Below are 19,365 nucleotides of genomic sequence, written 5' to 3' on the forward strand. Positions count from 1 at the left end.
AGCATGGGACGTTCAGTCCTTTTCTGGCTCTCCACAACTTACCCAGCTCATCCCAAAGCTGCCGGCACTTCTCCGTTATGCCTGTCCCCTGCTGCCTCCAGAGGGAGAGCCGAGGGTCGGCCATGAACTGCTCCGTTATCAACGTCAGCATCCTGGCCCCGTTGGAGTCCCTCATACGCAGCATCTCCCGGACCTGCAGGGGCCAGAGAGAAGGTCCCTTGTGAGACAAACCAGGTCCCCTGCAGAGATAACATCCGCACAGAGGCTATGACCTGGGCGGGCAGCATCCACTACCTGCGCTTTGAAGGGGCCCAAAGGACCAGGAACCTGTAAACGAGACCCCTGTGCAAAGAGAGCGAGGAGCCTCCTCCGTGGTGTGGATCAGCCCTGCAGACGGCAGGACTGAACTACCCCACACCACGGCTGACGCGGAGATGGGGGAAAAGCCCTTGGGCATCTCTGCCACCTCAGCGTGCGGGAGGAAGGATCAGCCTGGAGAGCGGCCGAGCTAACCCCGGCCTGAGCCAGCGGCTGGATTAGAGCAGCCCGCGCGGCGGCCCGGCCCGGCGCGGGTTCCCAGCTGCGCGGGCACGGCGCCAGGGCAGCGAGCGAGCGGCCGCCCACGCGCCGAGCAGAGGGCAGCGGCAAGACAGCAGCCGGCTCCTCCTCACCTTGGCAAACATGGAGTTGAGCTGCTTCCCCGAGCCGTAGTACCCTCCCTGAGATAGGAACAGCTTCACCTGCTCTCGGACCTGCTCTTCATCCAGGTGCCAGCAGTTCTCATCGTCGATACTGGCCCCAGCAGTGGGGTCGGGAGCACCTGGGGGAATGGAGAGGGAGGAAAAAGAGACAACTGAGTTTATAGCCGTGGGGGCAGCGATCTCAGACAGCAGGAACAAATGGACCCACCTCTGCTGAGGGCTTATGGGTTCTTTGGCCACACTCAAGGGTTGGGCTCTGTGGCAATGGCAATAAGTTGCCACCAAGCAGCCAGTCTGCCCCAGCACAACCTGGGTGGCACTCTGAAGAGCACCCGTACCACAGAATGGCTTTAAACCTAAAGATGTTTTTAGCACTGTGGTACTGCTCTCAGTCTGCAATCACCAAAAAACACCCAACAAAAAACAACTGGGGATTAAACATCCCCCTCTTTTTTTTTTTTATGAAAACCCTCCCCATTTTCCCATGACGGCTTGATGAAAGATCCTGATGGATGCTGTGACTTTGCAAAGAACCGCTCGCATCTCTGCGCCCTGGTGCTCAGCAACACTCAACAGAAACACAGCGTCTCAGCTCTGCAGAAATTCCTCAGTGAAAAGCGGTGACAAGGAGGGACCGGGGTGGCCAGAGCACATATTGCTCAGCTTGAACCTACTGCTCTCCTCACCTCTCCTCTCCAGCAAGGCCAGCATGGGAACAGCAAGGCTCTGCACAGACAGCCACGGGAAGGCTGTAGCCGAGATGGTTCCTGCTAAATCTTAATGATGGATGCCCGTTGAGCAGGGAAGACAAGCGGGAGGCTGACATCTCTGCTTTCAGGCCTGCCTGCTGCCGAGATGCTGCTCCTTCGCCCTTGCCATGGCTTTGGGGGCACCAAGGGCCCACCTCCACATGGCACCCCAGTGCTCAGAGGTGCCCAGCACCTCCCAGGGGACACGGAGCTGCATGAAAAACAAACTGCAGGATGTCTGCTTGGCCGGGCGGCTGTCTCTTCTTGGCTTATAAATGAGAGGACATCAACCCGAGGGGTTTCGCTCCGCTGGCGGAGGCTGAGAACGCTCCTGACCTGATAAGATACAGCTATTTGTATTTAATGTCCTTTACAAAATTCCTTTAATTTCTGCTAACAATCACTGCCCCAGAGCCTTTCCAGCAAGCCCTGGGCACAGCCTGTGCCACGCTGCAGGGAGAGGACGACGGCGCTCCTGCTGCAGAATAATTTATAGTTGACAGCACAATGTAATTGGGACAGGATCTAAAGCAGCGGACGGGAAAATCGCAGCCACTGGATGCGCACATGGGCTCTCGCCCGGAGCCCCTCGCTGTGCAGGAGGGACCAGCAACGCACGTGACCTGGCCCCGGTGGCCCAGCCTTGGCCACGAGGGCTCGTGCACAGTGGGGCCTGTTCTCGCTGTCTGCAGCACGTTCCAGCTTTTCCGGGCCTTTTCCTTCCCCCCAACTCAGCCCTATCCTTATCTCCGCTGCCCCTTGCAGATAAAGGGCAGACAAGCTGGCAATTTTACCGCATCAGGAACCGCTGACTAATCTGTCTACCACGAGCGCTTATGCGGCCCCCTCGCTCAAGTACCAGGATGCTCGTGCTCTCCTCGGATCCTCCTGCTGCGAGACCCGTCCCATGTCTCCCAGCTCTAGCAATCCAGCCTGGCCATCATCCCAGCTGCATCCATAGGGTCATCAGGAGCACCCAGCGCGACCCGGAGGACACGGAGCACTGCGGTGCTCAGTCCATCCCGGCTCCCTCACCAGGGCCGCGCATCCGCCGCGGCCGGTCACAACTAAGGAACGTGCGAGACACAAAGAAACGGGGCGTCATTTCTGCAGCTTCCCAGGGCTACCCTGGGCGCTCGCTGCTCACCAGCAGCCGCAGCAACGCAGGCACAAACAGCGAGGCGAGGAGCGTAGCTAAATAAAAATCTCCTCCTCCCACGCGACACATTGAGCACGTTTCACGCTGGGGTCCTGACCACAGCCAAATTAGTAACGCAAATCCCGCAACTCCAAATAACAATCTAACTGCGCTTGTAAATTTGTTTTGCTCTCGTATAAAAGATTCATAGGGAGGGTTGTAATATCAGATTCCTACGCATGCAACACAAGCAGGCAGATAATGGGCTACCCAATTACTCCGGGGAGCTGGATAAACATTTAAGAGCAAACAACGGGATTTGTGCGGTGTTTAAATATTAATGGCAGGATTTGTCCACTTCCCATTGCCAATGTTAACACGGTGGTGACTTCGCCAGTGGCATGCTGTGACGCAGCCGACGAGCGATTCTGTGTCTCTGCTCCAAACGAGCCGGGAACGGCATGTAAAACAGCCCCGAGCCTGCGTAACACGTTTCTCATATAGCAGCATTCCTGATCCAAACAGCCTGTTTCAGATGTGCTTCATCTTTGTCCTGCGGGATTCAGATTTAAGGAAACACCAACACACATCTTGAGTGGAAAGAGCGCTTCAGCAGCCCATTTACACTGGCTGGAGAAACAGAGATAAAAACACAATCAATCACCCGGAGCAGGAGCCCTCCCTCACCCCCGGCTCTGCGCTTAACTATTCGCCATCCACCAGAGGCTTCTCCAAAGGGGATACGAAGACCGACAAATAAGGAGTGGAAAAATCTGCGAAATGAAAAACAAGCAAAGCTCAACGTGGAAAACGTAGCACCTTGCTCAGAAATCAGCTGCAGGGTGCCAAGAAAACTGAGTCCTCTCTTGGAGCAGAAAAAAGACGGTTTCCAGGGCTGAAGAGGCAGCAAGACCCTCTCCGCACACGCGTGGACACAAGGTGTCCCAGCACCTGCTGTGGGCACAGCGGAGAAGAGCAAAACTTGGATGAAAGCTCAAATATTTCTTGGCTGCCCAGCAGGAGCCTCACACGGATCTTCAGAGGTGGGGGTATGTTCTTGCCATCATGCTCTACAGGCAGACCTGCCACCCATCTGTGGCATGCAAAAAGCAGTGGAAATTACAGTCTTTAACTAGGGGGCTGGTGCTGACACGCCGATGGTAAAAGCAACACGTGCCGAAGCCGCCGCCGTTCGCCAGGGCCATCTCGTGACTGCACGTGGCATTGCTGCAAGCCTCTGGGCTGCGTCTCCAGCACTTGGAAAGAAAACAGAAGTGAAGGAAAAGCCACCCAGCTCGGTGGGGAGGGAGCGCGGAGGAGGGAGGATACGGCCAAATAAACAAACAACAGAAAACCTCAAAGAGAAAATAACCAGGCACCAGAAAGGAAATGAACTCTAACGGGAGATAAAAATAGCAGTGAAGTGAGGGGGAAGGACTCAAGCTCCGCTGAGCCTCCCAAGCCTCCCGTTTCGTTTCCAAATGGAGGCAGCTAGGACAGAGCCTCCCAAGGAAGAACGAAGATCTAGAAACATCTGATGGAAATCGATCAAACAAAACCAGACCATATCCCGGCTGCCAACCACAGGCGCCTCCAGGAACAGGTCGGGTTTTGAAGAACGGGACGCAACAGTCCAGCTGTGTGTTGGCACACGGACACCCAACGCCTGTCACGGTCCTTGGAGCCAAGCCCCAGACTCCTCTGTAGACTTCTCTTCTTCCCTACCTGGTTCACCAGGCAAAAACAACATTAAAGCTAAATCATTCAGGCTTTTAACTCTTCAAACCTCCTTTTTTTTTTTTTTTTTTTTCCCCCTATGCACCACCTCCAAGTGCCCAATGCTACCCTTGTCACCAAATTCACTCAGGTCTGCAAAGAGCTTTCACAGGTGTCTTGGTGGGAGCTATAAAGAAAGGTAAACGTGCAATGCTAATTGCTGCTACACATCATGAGGAGACCTCAGTGCACTCAGAGAGCCCTGCAGAACCTTGTACAGCTGGGACCAACACCAGGGACACCCATTGCTTGGAGGGCCTTTGCCAGGAGCCGCACACACATGTGTGTTCAACAGTCCCAGAGGCTCCACGAGACGCAGGGAAAGGAACTGCTGGCTGAGCCTCTCTCAAGCTCTTGGGTGTATTGTTTTCCCTTAAAATCAGAGCAGCTGAGCAACTCACAGTACAAATCCTCTGGAGACCTGACCTCCTCCTCCTCAGTGGAAAGGCACAATTTCAAACAAGATTTACCAGTGTCTTGTTCTGCCCTCCAGGCACTGTTGGGGGATGACCTAAGAGTTAAAGACCACCTGAGGACTTCTCAAGTGTTAACCACAGCGCGGTGTGACAGGACAAGTGGGAAAATATTTCCCATGCAGCTGACCTAGCAAGCACCTCGCTGCGTTACAAGGTGAAGGACAGCAGTAGCCCAGGAACCAACAGGCTCACGGTAATCAAGACGACATCTGGGACAGATGTGGGATGATAAGGTATTCCCATACCAACATCAGAGGCAACCTTCATCCCGTCCCCTTCCTGAGATCTTTTTGAGAGTCCCCTCCTCCAAGGCAGCTCCAGAGACCTTCACAGCAGGACCACAGAGGCCACTGGCTGAGTCAAGCTGACTCTCCACAGGATTGCAAGACAGCAGAGGTTTTGTGGCTTCTCTCCCTTTGGCCTCAGAAGAGCACACAGAGCCTCTACGCCAGGTCAGCTGAGCACCACAGACACTGTGTCACGTATCGGCATTTCCGCGGGGCAGACAGGCCTCCACAGCCACGTCTCCTGGGCCGAGGTCAGCAGCTCTCCTGGCCGGGCCCGAGCACAGCCCTAGAGCAGGGTGAGCTACCGAGCTGCAAACAGGGGCCACCAAAACCTCTTCCCGTCTCCCCACTTTCTCCCCGAAAGAAGCAGGGAGACTTCACCAAGCCTACAAGGACTACAAGCTCTGAAACACGAAGAGAAAACGTGTTAAGGCAGAAATATTTTGGCCTTACATCACCAGATGCAACATCCAGAGAAAAAAACTCTTTTTCATGCCCCTTCCAAGGGCGTGCACAGTGTCAGAGTCACTTTGTGGGAAAATGCCACTTTTCACAGCTTCAATATTTCCTTGCACCTCTTGCTCCAAAAGCAGAGCCCTTCAGTGGCCCTTTAGACCAGCGGGGCATCATAATGCAAAGCGCAGCCCCTCTCTCTTCTCATTAAAGCTCTATCTTCAAGCTTCTAATTGAAATTTTTAATGACTGCCATCTCCGGCCTTGCCCTGATATCCATCAGCCTCATCTCCTTCCTTGGCCACAGACTGTTTTTCCCCCCTCACTAAGAAACAAATGTTTGCCTCCAAAGTCCAGACATCCTAACCAGGCTCAAAGGACGTGTTTGCCTGCAGGGAAACAGCAGCTTTCCTCCTGTACTCCCCTCTCTGATCCGGTTTGCCTCGTAAAATAAATCCAAATCATCTACTAACAAGCATGAACCGAAACATAAGAGGAGACATGTGTTACTTCCTGAGTCTCCTCATGTGCTCACAGCTGCAGGATGCTGGGTCCATGCTGCCAGAGCATGAAAGCCCCTGTGCTGCGAGGGCTCATGGTGCTTTTTACCACGCTCTCCTCTTGTTTGGTTGTTTTTGTCCCTGAGAGCCACTTGCCTATCTACAATATAGTTTCAGCACTTTTTTCCTACCCCTGCCCTTCTTGATACCTCCTGGTGCTCTCTGCAATATTTTACCACTCCAAACTAGACCTTTCTTTCCCCCTCTGCCCATTTCTGAGGGGCATTTTCTTCTTGCAGGTCCCACGGCTGCTGGTGCCCACAGCCCCTTTCTCTGCTTGCATTTCCCTCCACTCAAGTCTCCATACTGGCACCACAACAAACCATCACGTGAGCCAGGGACTGGGACTCCAGGCAACCAGAGAGCGCAGAGAACTGGCTTGCCCCAAAGGGCACCAGGGTGAGAAGCGAGGAACGGAGGTGGACAGCGTCACACCACCGGCCAGATGTTCCCGACCCTGCCAGACTTCTTGCTGCTGGACTGAAGCTTTCCCGCTTGCAGGCCACGGGGAAGCCACCCCACCGAGAAAGGCCATAAGTGCTGACACATCGACGACGCTGCAGCCGTGCTCCGCGCCGCAGTGTCACGCTGACATTTTCCGCAAGAAGTGGGAATGCACCGGGGGGGAAGCAGCGGCACCGACAGCCGCTGCGGCCTCCTCGTTCGAGCTGCCACTTCAGCCGGGGAGTGTGGAGGAGTCAGACACGTGAGGCACTTTCGCTATGAGCACGCTGCCCTTTGCAGCCATCTACTAGAGCAGAAACGTGACCTACTTAAGCACGCAGAGGTCAAGTGGGAAGCAGACAGCCAGGCACACCTAGCTCTCCGCTCTGATTGAATCCTTGGAGAACGAGCAAGCGCCTTGGCTGCGCTCCGAGACTGCATCATTACTGGATAGTTTGCATTTCCTTCGAGGAAGGCAGCCGGGAGAGCGGCACACGGCGCGCGGCCCCGCGGCCGCCGGCTCCTGCGAGGAGCAAAGATCTCGAGCCCTGATGCGAGCGCCGCGCCTCCGGCACCGGCGCGTTCGCAGACACAGGCAATTGCCCCTGATTATCTTTATTGTTCAGCCTCTGCAAAAGGAGAAAGGGTGCCCCAGACCCGAGACGGGAGCGTTATTTTATAAAACAGGCAATTCCCTCTGCACAGACCACGAGGGCTCTTCCCCGAGCTGAGGAAATCGCGACACACGCGATGAGAAGGAGCAGCCGTTTTGGTGAGCAGAGGCGGGCAGGGAAGATTCAGTGCCTGTCTGACACTAAGCAGCCCTCCCAAGGAAATATATTTTTTTAAAAAGGGTTTCTGGAGAGGCTGTTCTTGTTCTGAAGTGTCACTCTGCTCATGCACCCTTGAGTGGCCACGGTTACCCTCCTACAAGCCACCTTGGCCTCAACCCAGCAGCAAACCAAGGTGTGAACCCAAGGGTCTGAATTAGTCGAGACCGAGAAGCGTGTGCATAAGCACATAAAGCTCTATTTAAAGCACACCTAAAACGAGTTCAAATCCTAGGATCAGCGACCCTCGAAGAATGTGCGAATCACAGCTGCAAAGGGCAAGATGCGAGAAAAATTTGGATCCCTTTCAAGTCGAGCCCCGGAGGAGCTGCAGGATTCCTCCTATGTGAGCAGCCCCACACAGACAGGGCTGCAGCCCTTCCCAGGCTCCTTGTCTCGGGATCACTGCGCGAGCAGCTCCCTGCAGCGCAGTTGCACCGTGGCTGTGCTTCCCTGGCAAGGTGGAGAGGGCAAAACTCGAAACAGTGTTGAGGACTGTGAGCCAAAGCCCTGCACCACAGCCCTCTGCGACCTTGAACGTGGTTGCTCTTGAGCTTTGCTTTCCACAGGCTGAGAAATTAATTTGACATCTTAATGCTCATCTTCTGAATCATTCTCCAGAATGAGGTCACATTAAATTCTTCTTAGAGAGGAGTAAACTTGCTTGTGGCTCTGGCTAGGTAGCCAAATAGGTAGTTGCCTTCTCTGGTGGAACAAGGCAGTGCTTTGCTCTCAGTTCGAACTCGTGCACTGGAGGGCATGAATTTATGCAAGTCTCAGGGGAGAGAGAATTTTTGCTTTGTTTTTTAAAACCACTTGTAAAAACAAGAGACAGATACTGAATTGGAGCCAACATCTGTATCTTTGTAAGACTCACAATCACCAGTCTTTTGCTGACTCTCTAGCAATAAATATTCAGGGCCATAAAAGCTTTTCCTCAATCTGTTTAGGAGAAAGCAGCTTCAAAAAAAAAAAAGGCATAAAAAGGCATAAAAGCCATTTTCCCCATCTAAGCGCCAGTGGATCAGCTCGGGGACAGAGCAGAGCTCACCAGTGCCTTGCAGATCTGGTACCAGAGCTCTTCATTCTTTTCTTAATGTCAAAAAAGTGAGGAAACCCCCCAATCCAGAAATTGGAGAGCCCAACTCCACACACAGATGTGACCCAGTGACAGAGACAAAAGCTCTCCCAAGGTGGAAGCAGGCACGACTGTCTGGAGCTGAAGGGAGGGGAAAATACTCAAGATCTGAGCTGCCATCACCAGCACGTTGAGGTGGACCCCCAGTCTCACCTCCACATGTGGATTCAACCAGTCCAGATCCTATTTTCGGCTGCATATGGGGCTTTTCATCTGCAGAACACTTAACAGGCCTGTGTTAATCCCCGCGACGCCCTTCCGTGGCAGGTAAGTGTTTATTATCTGCGCTTTACAGCCGGAAGGCCCCGCGCGCTGCTGCGCGGGTCATCGCTGGGGGCCACCTTGGCAAGGGGACGGGGCAGCTACTCGGCTCCTCTGCAAGTCACAGCCCAAGCGCCGCGTTCGCGCTGCCAAGGGGAGCCCCAGGGCAGCTGCCCAGACGGGCTGACCACCTCCCAGGCCAGAGGCACCCGGAGCAGGACTGGGACCAGCTCCTTCCAAACAGAGGTCCATGCGTGGCCCATCGTTGCTGCCTTTGGGCACCAGGTCAGGATGGCAGCGCTCATTTATTGTGGGCAAATTAACGCCCGTGGAGATTAAAGTTTTATCTCCCGCCAGCTCAGCCGCATCTGACTTAGCAACGTGCAGGGCTGGGCTGGCACCGTGTCACTGCACGCTGGAGCAGCCACACGTTTGGCACTCCAGCCCCTCAAAGAGCCTCCTGTTCCAAGGAGGAAACATGGTTCCATCCTCTGTCCTCGGCTTTTCTGTGCTATTCTGACTTACTCCTTGTGCACCACGAGCCTCCCTGCTTTGTCTTTTCTCATATTGTGAAGCCAGTATTTGATGGGTAAACCCATGAGGAAGAGCAGAAGGGCCCTGTTGGCTGCATGGCCAACACCGGTGCTGCACCAATGCCCATGTTTTAATGCAGTTTGACACTGCCACCTCTCCCCGTGCAGCACTAGACAAACGTGGCAAAACGAGGGCCACAACCAACCCTGGAAACCACCAGCTTCAGCCCCACGCAGGGAGTGTATTAGTGCCGAGACACCAAGCGAGGGACAAAGTGTTACCGTGCACTTGGTTGATTTCTGAGTTGGATGACAGGATCTCATCAGCCAACTTCTGGGCAGTGGGCAGCACCTCGGTGTGGTGTGCCGTGATCAAATACTGAACAAACTTCTGGAGCTGGTCCCTGTTCATCTGGAAAAGGGTCTCTGAGATGGGAAGACGGAGTTTGACCTGGTCCGGTTTGCGGATCCTGTACAGCGAAAGCGCCACGACATGGGCACAATAAAAAATGTCCTTGTTCCCGCAGCCACATGTCACTGATGTGATCTTGCAGCGGTCGAAGCTGATGGCCACCTTGTAGGTCACCTCTGGCTCTGTGGCAGTCGCAGGCTCCGTCACCGTCCCGCTGAGGTGGAAACCTAGAGAAGAAAAGGAGAGCAGGGAGACACCATGTTAGCTTGGCACTGACCACCACCACCCACGCAAGCTCAGGGAGGTGGCCGAGGCCACCAAAAGCCATTTGGACATCACTGCTTGAAGGAACGTATTGACCTATGCTGCCTGCCTGTCTCCTGGGACGGGCAGATCACTACCCACTCGGTCCCCTCCATTCTCACTTATGCCTCGCACTTGCTGACTTCAGCTTAGGCCTGGGGGACACGCTACCGGCTCCGCGGCCACAGCAGCACGCGCCTGTGCGAGGGGCCGGCAGCGGAGCTGCAAGGAGCACTGTGCCCACAGCCTGCACCGTCACTCAAACCCTTCTTCTGCGCAGCGCAAACGCGTCTCTCCAGTGAGTTTATTTAACAGCCAAACCCTCAGGGAGAGAGCAAAGCCGCTCAGCTTGCGGCACTGAGGACTCCCAGTCTCCTGGGAGGGATCCACGCCTCCGTCTCGCCGAGCTCGCGCCGCAGCGAGCGTGAGCGCAGGCTGGCGGAACAAGGCCAGCTTTCCTTGTCTTTGGTGGGGCAGATAAAAAGCAAATACAGTGCAACACGAGCTGTCCCCAAAACCCAGTGGCTCCGCAGGGCCAGGGAGTCGCTCTCTGGGGGACCCGGGTGCTGGGCTGCAGGGACAACCCAAATCGCTCGTGCCAAGGTTGATGCCCCTGCTGCCTCCTCCAGCACCAGCCATGCAAGGCCTGCAGCGCCCGTTCTCACCTTCGGGTGCAAAGGCTGGGGAAAAAAAATAGTCCCACTAGCTTTCAAAAGCAGGTGAAGAGTGAAAAATAGGTTATGATGGAAGGGAAGGTCCTCTGAGCCCAAGGAGGGTGGAGGCACCAAAGGAATGCGGGACGAATGCAGGGAGAAAAGACTGGATGCTTCTCACCCTCATTTTGGAACCAAGGTGAAGATGCCCTGGCTCTTCCCTGGGAGCCTCGCTGAGAGCAAGATGCCGAGGGAGCTCAACACCTGCACCCTCCTGCTAAGGGGCCACCCTCTCCACGGTCCCTTCCCCAGTGTCACACTGCATCCCCTCATACTGCCTCCTGCCAGCCTCACAGGAGGACACGGCAGCCCCGGCAGGTTGGGCCACCCGGCAGGTCCGTGTCAGAGCCCAGCACGGCAGCCGCGGCCCTGGTGGCCTCGCCGGAGGGGACACTCACTTCTCTCCAGGTCACTCATTAAGCCTCTGCTCGCCTCGAGGTCCCTGCGGAGCCGGCCGTGCCCCTGGAGAAGGCGGCAGGGCCTACAATTAACAGCAGGAGAGGCGAGGCGGTGAGGGGGGAGATTAAACTCCATTAACTGCATCGAGCCTTGTGCGCTTGCCAGCTCTCACAAAAGCTTTCCGAGACAAATTCTACCAGAGGTTTTTAATAAATGGCATCAAAACCCAGCTATCCGCTGCCAGGCTCTTTAAAGCCACGCCAAAACCCACACGCAAATCTGATTAAGTGTCGAGGAGGTCTGGTCTGCCGCAGCGCCAGCGAGGGGAGAGCCGGCAGCGAGGGACCCCGCTCCGCGCGGCAGCCGCGCGCTCCGTCCCGCTGCGCTCCAAGGGGGCCGCAGCGGGACAATCCGCGTCCCCCCACGCGCGAAGGTGCCCGGGAGCAGCGCGGCCAGGCCCCCCCACTCCGCGCAGGGCCGTCCCCCAGCAGCCGCGCTCCATAAATCTCCCGGATCAACTCCAAAGTGTTTATGTTTTACCACTTCTCCGGTCTGTAATGCTTGGCAGGCGGCTCCGACACGCTGCCAGTTTCTCCCCAGTTTACTTTTGCAAGTGAAAAGGATTGGAAACGACATCCTCAGGCAGCAATATATGTATATACACATATATATACACACATATTAAAAAAAAAAATTCCTCGAAGACAAATTACTAGCTATAAACGCCGCCTCAAAATGCTTGCTCCACCCGCATCGCGAGCTGGATCCCAAGCCATGGCAGCCAGAGCAAGGCTGGAGAGCTCCACTTGCTGAACCAAACAACCTGTTTCATGCAGGTGTATTTCCAAAAATATAAAATCCGCAGCCCGAATGCAGACACTGCCCACGCGAGCGGCTTGTGCCGGGCCCCAGGCGAACACCAGCAAAACCTGCTGGATGCCTCTGCTGCCCAGCTCCATGTGGGATGAACAGATCCCATCCGCTCTTGAGAGGCTCCTGGCGATTCCCAGCCGGGATTTTTGTGCCAAATGGGACCATTCAGCTCATCCGCAGCTGTCAAGTTCACCTGGCATTCGAGCCTGAAGTCAAGTGTCAGTTTAGATTCTGGCCGTCACGGCAGCAGGTCTATTTGAGATAAACTCAAAACTCTACGCAAAGCATTTATCAAAAGCTCAGTTGGAAATTAAACACAGCGAGACGTGTTGCTGGCTAGAACACAGCGTCATTTGGGAAGATTTACATTAACACGAGGTGCACGCGCCGCTCCCCACGCTCAGCGGCCAGGCAGGCGGGTCTCTGCTAACCCCAGGCACCTGCTGCTGGGAAAAGGATTCACCAGGACGGCACCGTCCTCACCTTCAACACCAGTCTTTACCTGCTGATAGGGCAGGACAACTTCTTTAAATGGTCCCTTTTGGGGTTCCAAAACCCTTCCCCTGCCTCTCATGAAGGGTTGGGTATCACCAGATTGGAGATGGTGGTTAAAAAGTAGTTTAAGGTGTGGTTGCTCCATTGTCCACTAAGAAGGAGAAACACTGTCCTGGCCCTGGACACAGGGCCTGCATAGCGCCGAAAGCAAAAACAAGTGCTTTCCTCTGTGTCCCCCCTGCACATTTCAATTTAAGAAGTTCCTACAGCCGAGTGCTTATCTCGGACTTTATCTTTTGTTCTCAGCGTACACTTAATATAAATGAATTTGGTGTGTGATTTGCTGCCAGCAAGTGACAGCGCCAGGGCTTGAAAACCACGAAAAAGAAATAATTAAATCTCATCTTCATAACTACAGATTCATTACACTTCATCCGAGCCTAGCTCTGTCCCAGGAACAGCTTCATTCGCTGCAGCTTGGTTTCTTCCAGCTTCTTCCATTTCTTCCAATGGATACCTTATAGATACTTCACAGTCTCAGCTTCGGTTCAGGCTGCAAAAAGACCTGAATTGAAATCTGCCCCAGGAGGCTGCTGTGGAAGCATCAAAATGTTACCTGTGTTTGAACAAAATCAGCATAGAAAAACGCACTGAACCCATCCAAAAATGTCAGTGTCACACAGAGCAGGATTACGTCTCTTCCCTAATTCCATTTGCCCATCAAACAGGGGCAACATGCACCTTTTCCCTGGCAAGGCCGATCTGCCCCAGCCAAAAGAATCTCTGCTGCTGCCAGCAGGATGTTGGTCTGCCTCTGTCCAGGAAGGGCTATGGTCCCAAGATCTCAAGGGCAACCTACACACTTCACAACAGAGCTGCATGGACAACCCCACGTGGCTCCTGCTCCACCAGTGGGGCGGCAGCGATGCCGAGCAGCCCCGGCGATGAACGGGGCAGACTGCCCTGGGGAGGAGATTTTCCAGCCTTGGTCTCACAGAAGAAGCTGGGAGGAGAACAGCCAGGGTGCTTAGAAGATCTCATGGGCTTCCAAAGCCCAGAGTTCACTCCTAGATGATCCAAATGGTTCATCAGCACCCAACAGACAACCTCAGCATCAAGAGCTCCCGATTTTGAGTTCCTGCAGCCTCAGCTCTCACAATGCATTAGTACCACAGGACATCATTTTGACTCTGATTTAAAATAAAATAGACCCTAGAAATGTCTTCTGGGAGTTCATGAGCCCTGCACCAGTGGCACTTCTATACTCGTTAGCTGGACAACATTTTCCTTGCAGACACTGCAGGCAAGGGGCAGTGCACGTCCACAAAACACCCCTGGTGCTGACATAGGGATGAAGAATCAAGCCTTCAGCAGCAGCTCTAATGCAGAAGACTTCTCTGCTAAGATAAGGCTGTTAAGACCTCAACAAAAACATCTTGAATTGAGATGGAAGCTTCTTTGATCTCTAAATATACTCAACCAAAAGGAGCTTTGCAAACTTTTCTAGTTCTTCAGCCAAGCATTCTTAACCCAGATGTCCACGAGTCAACTATCAGACTGTGTTGCAGCTCCAGTTCATCTACCCGGCCAGCCGTGGGGTCCCTGCCCACAGCTGTCTGACCTAGGGACGACTCAGCTGCTCCTGCCATTGCTGCTGGATCAGACTTCTGCAGCTTGGCACCTTAAGAGAAAACAAATTTCACATTTGACACTGAAAATTGCACTAGTTCAGCTAGGGTTCTGGAAGCAGCTGATCTCTCCTAGAACCTAAGATAATCTCTGACAGAAGGATGCAAAAGATGGTTCCTGTTGCAGACAACAAAACCACAGAGTTGTCTTCTCTGCTCATAAATCAGTCCCTATAACCCTGCTTTTGTGATCCATACAGGCAGAAAATCAAATCAGTCTTAAAATTCTGAATATTAAATCTAATGAAGCCTCCTCAGAACATAACCTCAGCCCTGAGTCCTTCAGAAAACCACAGCAGGTAAAGCAACTTGCAAGATGATTACATCAAAGCGCCTAAGGTTCAGAAGGTGGGAAACTCAAGTCATTCCTGTAACGAAGCAGTTGATGTTGCTCAGCCTTTCCAAAACAAACTCACCTACAAACCTAGTCCTAGACCGCAAGTGGAAATTTAAACCCAAGAAACAAGCAAAGCCCAGGCGTAACCTCCTTTCTTTTTGTAACCACGTCATCTGGAGCACCCTGAAGGTCCGCGTGAGGAGAAAGAGGAGGATTTTGCAGAAGCAACACTAGAAAAGAACTCAAGAGCGCTCAGCGCCGCTTCCCCTCGCAGTTGCTGCTCACAGCCAGCCCCCAGATTTCACACCACGGCTCGGGCAGAGTCACAGTTGTCATTTGCAAAGTGGGGCCATTGTGAACAATCAACTCCTCCTCGGGCACAGCTCTCGCTTGTCTTTCACAAACACGATCCTGCTGGCGAAGCAGCCTCCACTGGAGATCAGCCTCTACCAGGCCCTAACCCTGGCCGAGAGAATCCCGTTTCCAGAAAGGTCCTGCGGTTGCTGCACAGCCTGGAGTGTAGCCCAGGAAGCGTGTCCGCAGGTTGCTGTGGTCCCCCTGCCTCCTGTAGGCATCCCTCAGCATCGAGAGGCCTTTGAGGAGTCTCGAGGTAGGACCAGCACCAGGGGAAGATGCACGGCCACCTGGCTCAACCAGGCAAGCAGACGCTGCAAGCGAAGAACATAGCTCCTCGCCGGGCCGTTCAAACCACAAGCGTCCTCTGCACAACGGAGACTGATAGTTTGGGCACCCCCAAGGGCGCAGTGATGGGAAAGTCACCAAAGGCAGCTGCCAGCGGCCGGCCGACCGTATCTGCCTCCGCACGGCCCCAGCTCCCCGCGTCTAATCAGACTAACCCAATTTCAGCTCTGTGTCCGCAGCACAACAGGCTGCTGCCCTATTATGAAGCCGCCCGGAGAGCTGGCACGTAACGGTGATAAACACACACGTCACACGACGCTGCCGGGATGACTCCAACGGGGCATCTGCCAGGCTTGACCCAAACCAGGGTTAACAAACCAAGGGGCTTCAAGCACCCTCTTCCCCTTCCTTTCCCCACCCACGGGCGATGTCTGGCGGCGTTAAAGCTGGAGTGGGTAACGGGGCAGTATTTTGCTCCCTGCACTGTGACTTCCCGGCAAAGCAGCAGCTGTTTTGCAGCGCGCGAGGCTGCCAGCTCGGCCTTCAGACAAGCGAGAGCTCCAGAAGGCAGAGGGGAAAGAATACGCAGATATTTATGAGACGCAGCAGACACAGACGAGGTAAATTGAAATTCTCCACGCAAGTCATATACAACTAGGTTAACATGACCCAAATATTTTTTAAAATTTCCAAGCCACAGCGGAAAGGTATTTTAAACTAAAATGATTCCAAGCTCTTTAGTCATTAAGCGGACTGCAGCTCCAGTTTGTAGTGGAAAAACCATTTGTTTTTCCACCGTGTGAAAGCCATAACTAGCAATGAATAATAATTGCAGCGCTGAGTGTTATTTATAAGCCATTCTTGGTCACATTTCCGAGCCTTGAAACAGCAGCTTTCCACATGCAAACTTAAAATCAGTCAATATTTGTAATGTAGACAACACCCTTGGGAGGAAGGTGTCTGTGTGCTTACGTGGTAGGAAACGGAGGTTAGTAAAATCTCCAAAAGCTTTCTAGCTAACAGATCAATTCCTCCAGCCTTCTGATCCTGACAATTGCTCAGTCTCTGACCTTGCAGTTGGAAAGGAGATGGGCTCATGAACTCATTTGCACATGACAATGCTCCCACAAAGTGAATCATCTGCCTCCGATAGTAATGGAGAGTCATGCTCAGTGCAGCCCTCCCAGGCTCCATTCAATCGGCGCAGGGCTGGCCTTTTGTGCTGCAAGTGCAAGAAAGACTCCGCTGAAGATGTGTGCAATTAAATCCACTTTTCTTGTTGCTCTTTTGATTCAGCAGAGCTCAATGAGAGGCACCCTAGGCAGGTGTTGTCACACACAGATAAAATGCGCCTTTTCAGAGCGCTCGGCGGACAAAAAGCAAGAGGTAAAGGCTGAATCAATTGCAATTTCTCCCTTGCAGAATGGGGAATCCGCGCTGGTTCCGAGCGGTTCAGGGAGGGGAGGGAGCGCATCTGCATTTGCATCCTGCCCCAGGGCTGCGATGCCGTGTGCGGAGGGAGCCCTTGGCGGGAAGAGCGGGTGCTGGAATGAGGCCGGCAAGGGCCCGGCGTGGCGAGCGCCAACACAGCGCTACCTGCGCTTGCCGCTTCCCCTCGCCTCCCTCCTGCTCCCCACATCACACACTCCTTCCCCTTCTGCAGCATTACCATTCAAGCAAAGCAAGCCCAGCTTCCCAGAGCTCATGAAGACCCCTACACCCCCAGCGCGGAGCCCTGCTCACAGCCGAGCTGACGCTGGAGCAGCCCTAACAAAGAGCGCCTGGGAACACAGCGGGGCCTGCATGGCCCCAAGCCTCCGGCCCAAACCACCACGGCCTTGGAGAAACCCGCTGGCCCTGGGCACGCCGGGGAAGCTGCTTTGTAAGCAGGGAGGACGCACAGGGCCTTGTTTGCGCGGAGGTCGCCGTAAGCGGCTCGGAGCAGCTGAGTAAGCTGGAGGGCCGCTCGCGCCGCCATCTGCTCCCGGCCCAGCACACCTCCTGCACACGGAGAGTCAATCCGCCCGTTTCTGTTCCTGTTAACCTCTCATCAGCCACCGGGTCCGGCCTCGGCTTCGCTCTTTATCCGAGCCAGCTAACGCGTGAAGCGCGCGGCGCTTCCCATCTGTTCCAGCATTAGTAGAGTTAAAGGACAATGCCGTGTCCCGGTCCCAAGCATTCACTTACACAGATGCCCTTGTATTAACTCAATTTCCCAGTGATTTCCATTATTGCCCTTACGAGGTTTCTGGTGTTTGTTTATCTAGGAGCTTGAAATGCAGCTTTTTCTCCCCTCCTGGCCCCTGCTTGGCTCAGGGGGGGAGGTCTGACCAATCTGTGCCCCAGCAGGCTGGTCCAGTTTGGTGACATTCTCCCAAAATAGTCAAAACTGTCCCCACCTTCTCCCTGGCCGGCGGGTTCTTTGGTGCCTATTCAAACCTAAAACCACCCCCATCCGCATCACCTTGCACATCCTTCCACCACCCCTCAACAAAGGTGTGGGGTTTTCTTTAATCTACCCCAATATACAAACCTTGCTCTGAGGGCTTAAGGCTTTGGGGACAGAAGGGAGAAAACATGCTCAGTTTTAAAGGCCCGATTTCCTCTGCTAATTTGCAGCCCTGCAAGCTGAATTCCTGTGCTAGTAGCCTGGACCACATGCAAGCATCGTTTTTGCAGCAACATGAGCAATATAGAGGACTCGCAGAGAAGAAGAGTTAGTGAAGATGTGGTGAACATGTACTGCATGCATAATAACTGGTGGCAAAACGCTCACAAGTGCCCCTTCTTTACCACTATGGTACATTTCATGGTAAGCTTGACCATAAAGAACTTGCTTAATAGCAAGAGAAAATTAGGAAGATAGGATCAGTACGTGCCGTAAATTTCCTGGGAGAATGGGTGAACGCAATGGCTCTAAATCAAGAGATTAAAAGGAGTGCTTCTCCACGCAGTAATCCCCAAAGTATCGACCTTCTCTCCGTGTGTATTAAGGGCTGTATCTGAACAAGGAGCAACATGATTCCTTGTTATTACCCAGGTGTTTCTCAGAGGATACAGGGTTATTTTCAAGCCTGAAAGATAATACTCACAAGGAGGAAGGTTGCTGGGGCTGGAGGCTGCGTGTCCCATCGGCCGCACAGAGCCAACCCGCTCTGCACTGCCACCACCGCCAAAGCCTCAAGCCAACCCATGCGGCCTGCGAGGCTCCGTCTCGAGCTGCGGTCAACTGCCAGCTTCAGCAGAGCCACCCAGATGTCCTGGGGCTGAGAAGCTGGCTCTAGCAACACATAAAAGGGTTTTAATTAGGAAACGCCTCATCCCTGTGCGAAAGCATCACTCTTGTGGATCTTTGCTGTGTTCGGGAGCTTGCGGCACTGTTGGCTCCATGGTCTTTTTTATGTGGCGGTGCGTGCAACCACCTTTGCTCCTCAAATATAACCATAAACCCGCTCACTAAAGGCAAAATGTCCAGTGCAGCAGGATCCTTCTCAAAACCCCGCTGCTGTTTGCAGGGCTGCACCACGGCCTGCAGGACCTGGCTGCTTTGTGCTGCCCTGCAAGCCAAGCTGGAAGGGTCAGCAGGGATTGCAGATCCAGACCCAGTTAGACCAGGGCTTTCCACTTTATTACAACTGTCTGACGCAGCTGTTTTCATGCCAGCATGTGAACAGGGCCTGGCAGTTCAGGAGCAGCTTTGCTTGAGGAATCTGGGAGGACTAAAAACACCCTGGGATGCATCCAGACTTTGGATGCACCCAGCCACGGAGAAAGGCTGGTCTTCGGGGGAGAAGTCACAGGCTCAGCAGCTCGATCTGAATAAAAATTGAGTTATGCTACATAATCCCGTTAAATCGGTCAGAGCCTCCTTGCACTCGTTGTTTGTGGCTCCCTGGTCCTGCTGCACCGTCTGGTAGCGCAAGGAGCTTCTCCAGCCCCAGCAGCATCCTTTTCTCTCCAAATTTTTTTCCCATTTTTGACCTGCTTTTCCGAGACACATCTTCCCTCCTGCGTCGGCAACTTTTCCGGGCCTTTTGTTCCCCACAGTCCCAACCTGGAGGCCAGCGCTGGCTTCTGCCTTCAAACGAAAGCGGCTCCTCGGCAGCAGCTTGGGCACAGGGTTAACAGGGAGACAAGCAAGGATGAGAAAGGGAGGA

General features: G+C 53.9%; 1 protein-coding gene across 1 annotated transcript in view; it reads right to left on the bottom strand.

The window, feature by feature from the left end:
• Window positions 1-19,365, bottom strand: part of ZSWIM5 (zinc finger SWIM-type containing 5) — a 95,659-nt gene that overhangs the window by 18,290 nt on the left and 58,004 nt on the right. Inside the window, exons 2-4 of the mRNA XM_088526129.1 lie at window positions 9,629-9,985; window positions 672-820; window positions 43-193 (exon numbers count right to left, since the gene is read on the bottom strand). Of these exons, the coding sequence (XP_088382255.1) occupies window positions 43-193; window positions 672-820; window positions 9,629-9,985 (657 nt within the window). The remainder of the gene's footprint in view (window positions 1-42; window positions 194-671; window positions 821-9,628; window positions 9,986-19,365) is intronic.

The sequence above is a fragment of the Tinamus guttatus genome, unplaced genomic scaffold, assembly GCF_059628265.1.
Source record: "Tinamus guttatus ecotype Peru unplaced genomic scaffold, ASM5962826v1 Tinamus_guttatus_pri_ptg000242l, whole genome shotgun sequence".
NCBI lineage: Eukaryota > Metazoa > Chordata > Aves > Tinamiformes > Tinamidae > Tinamus > Tinamus guttatus.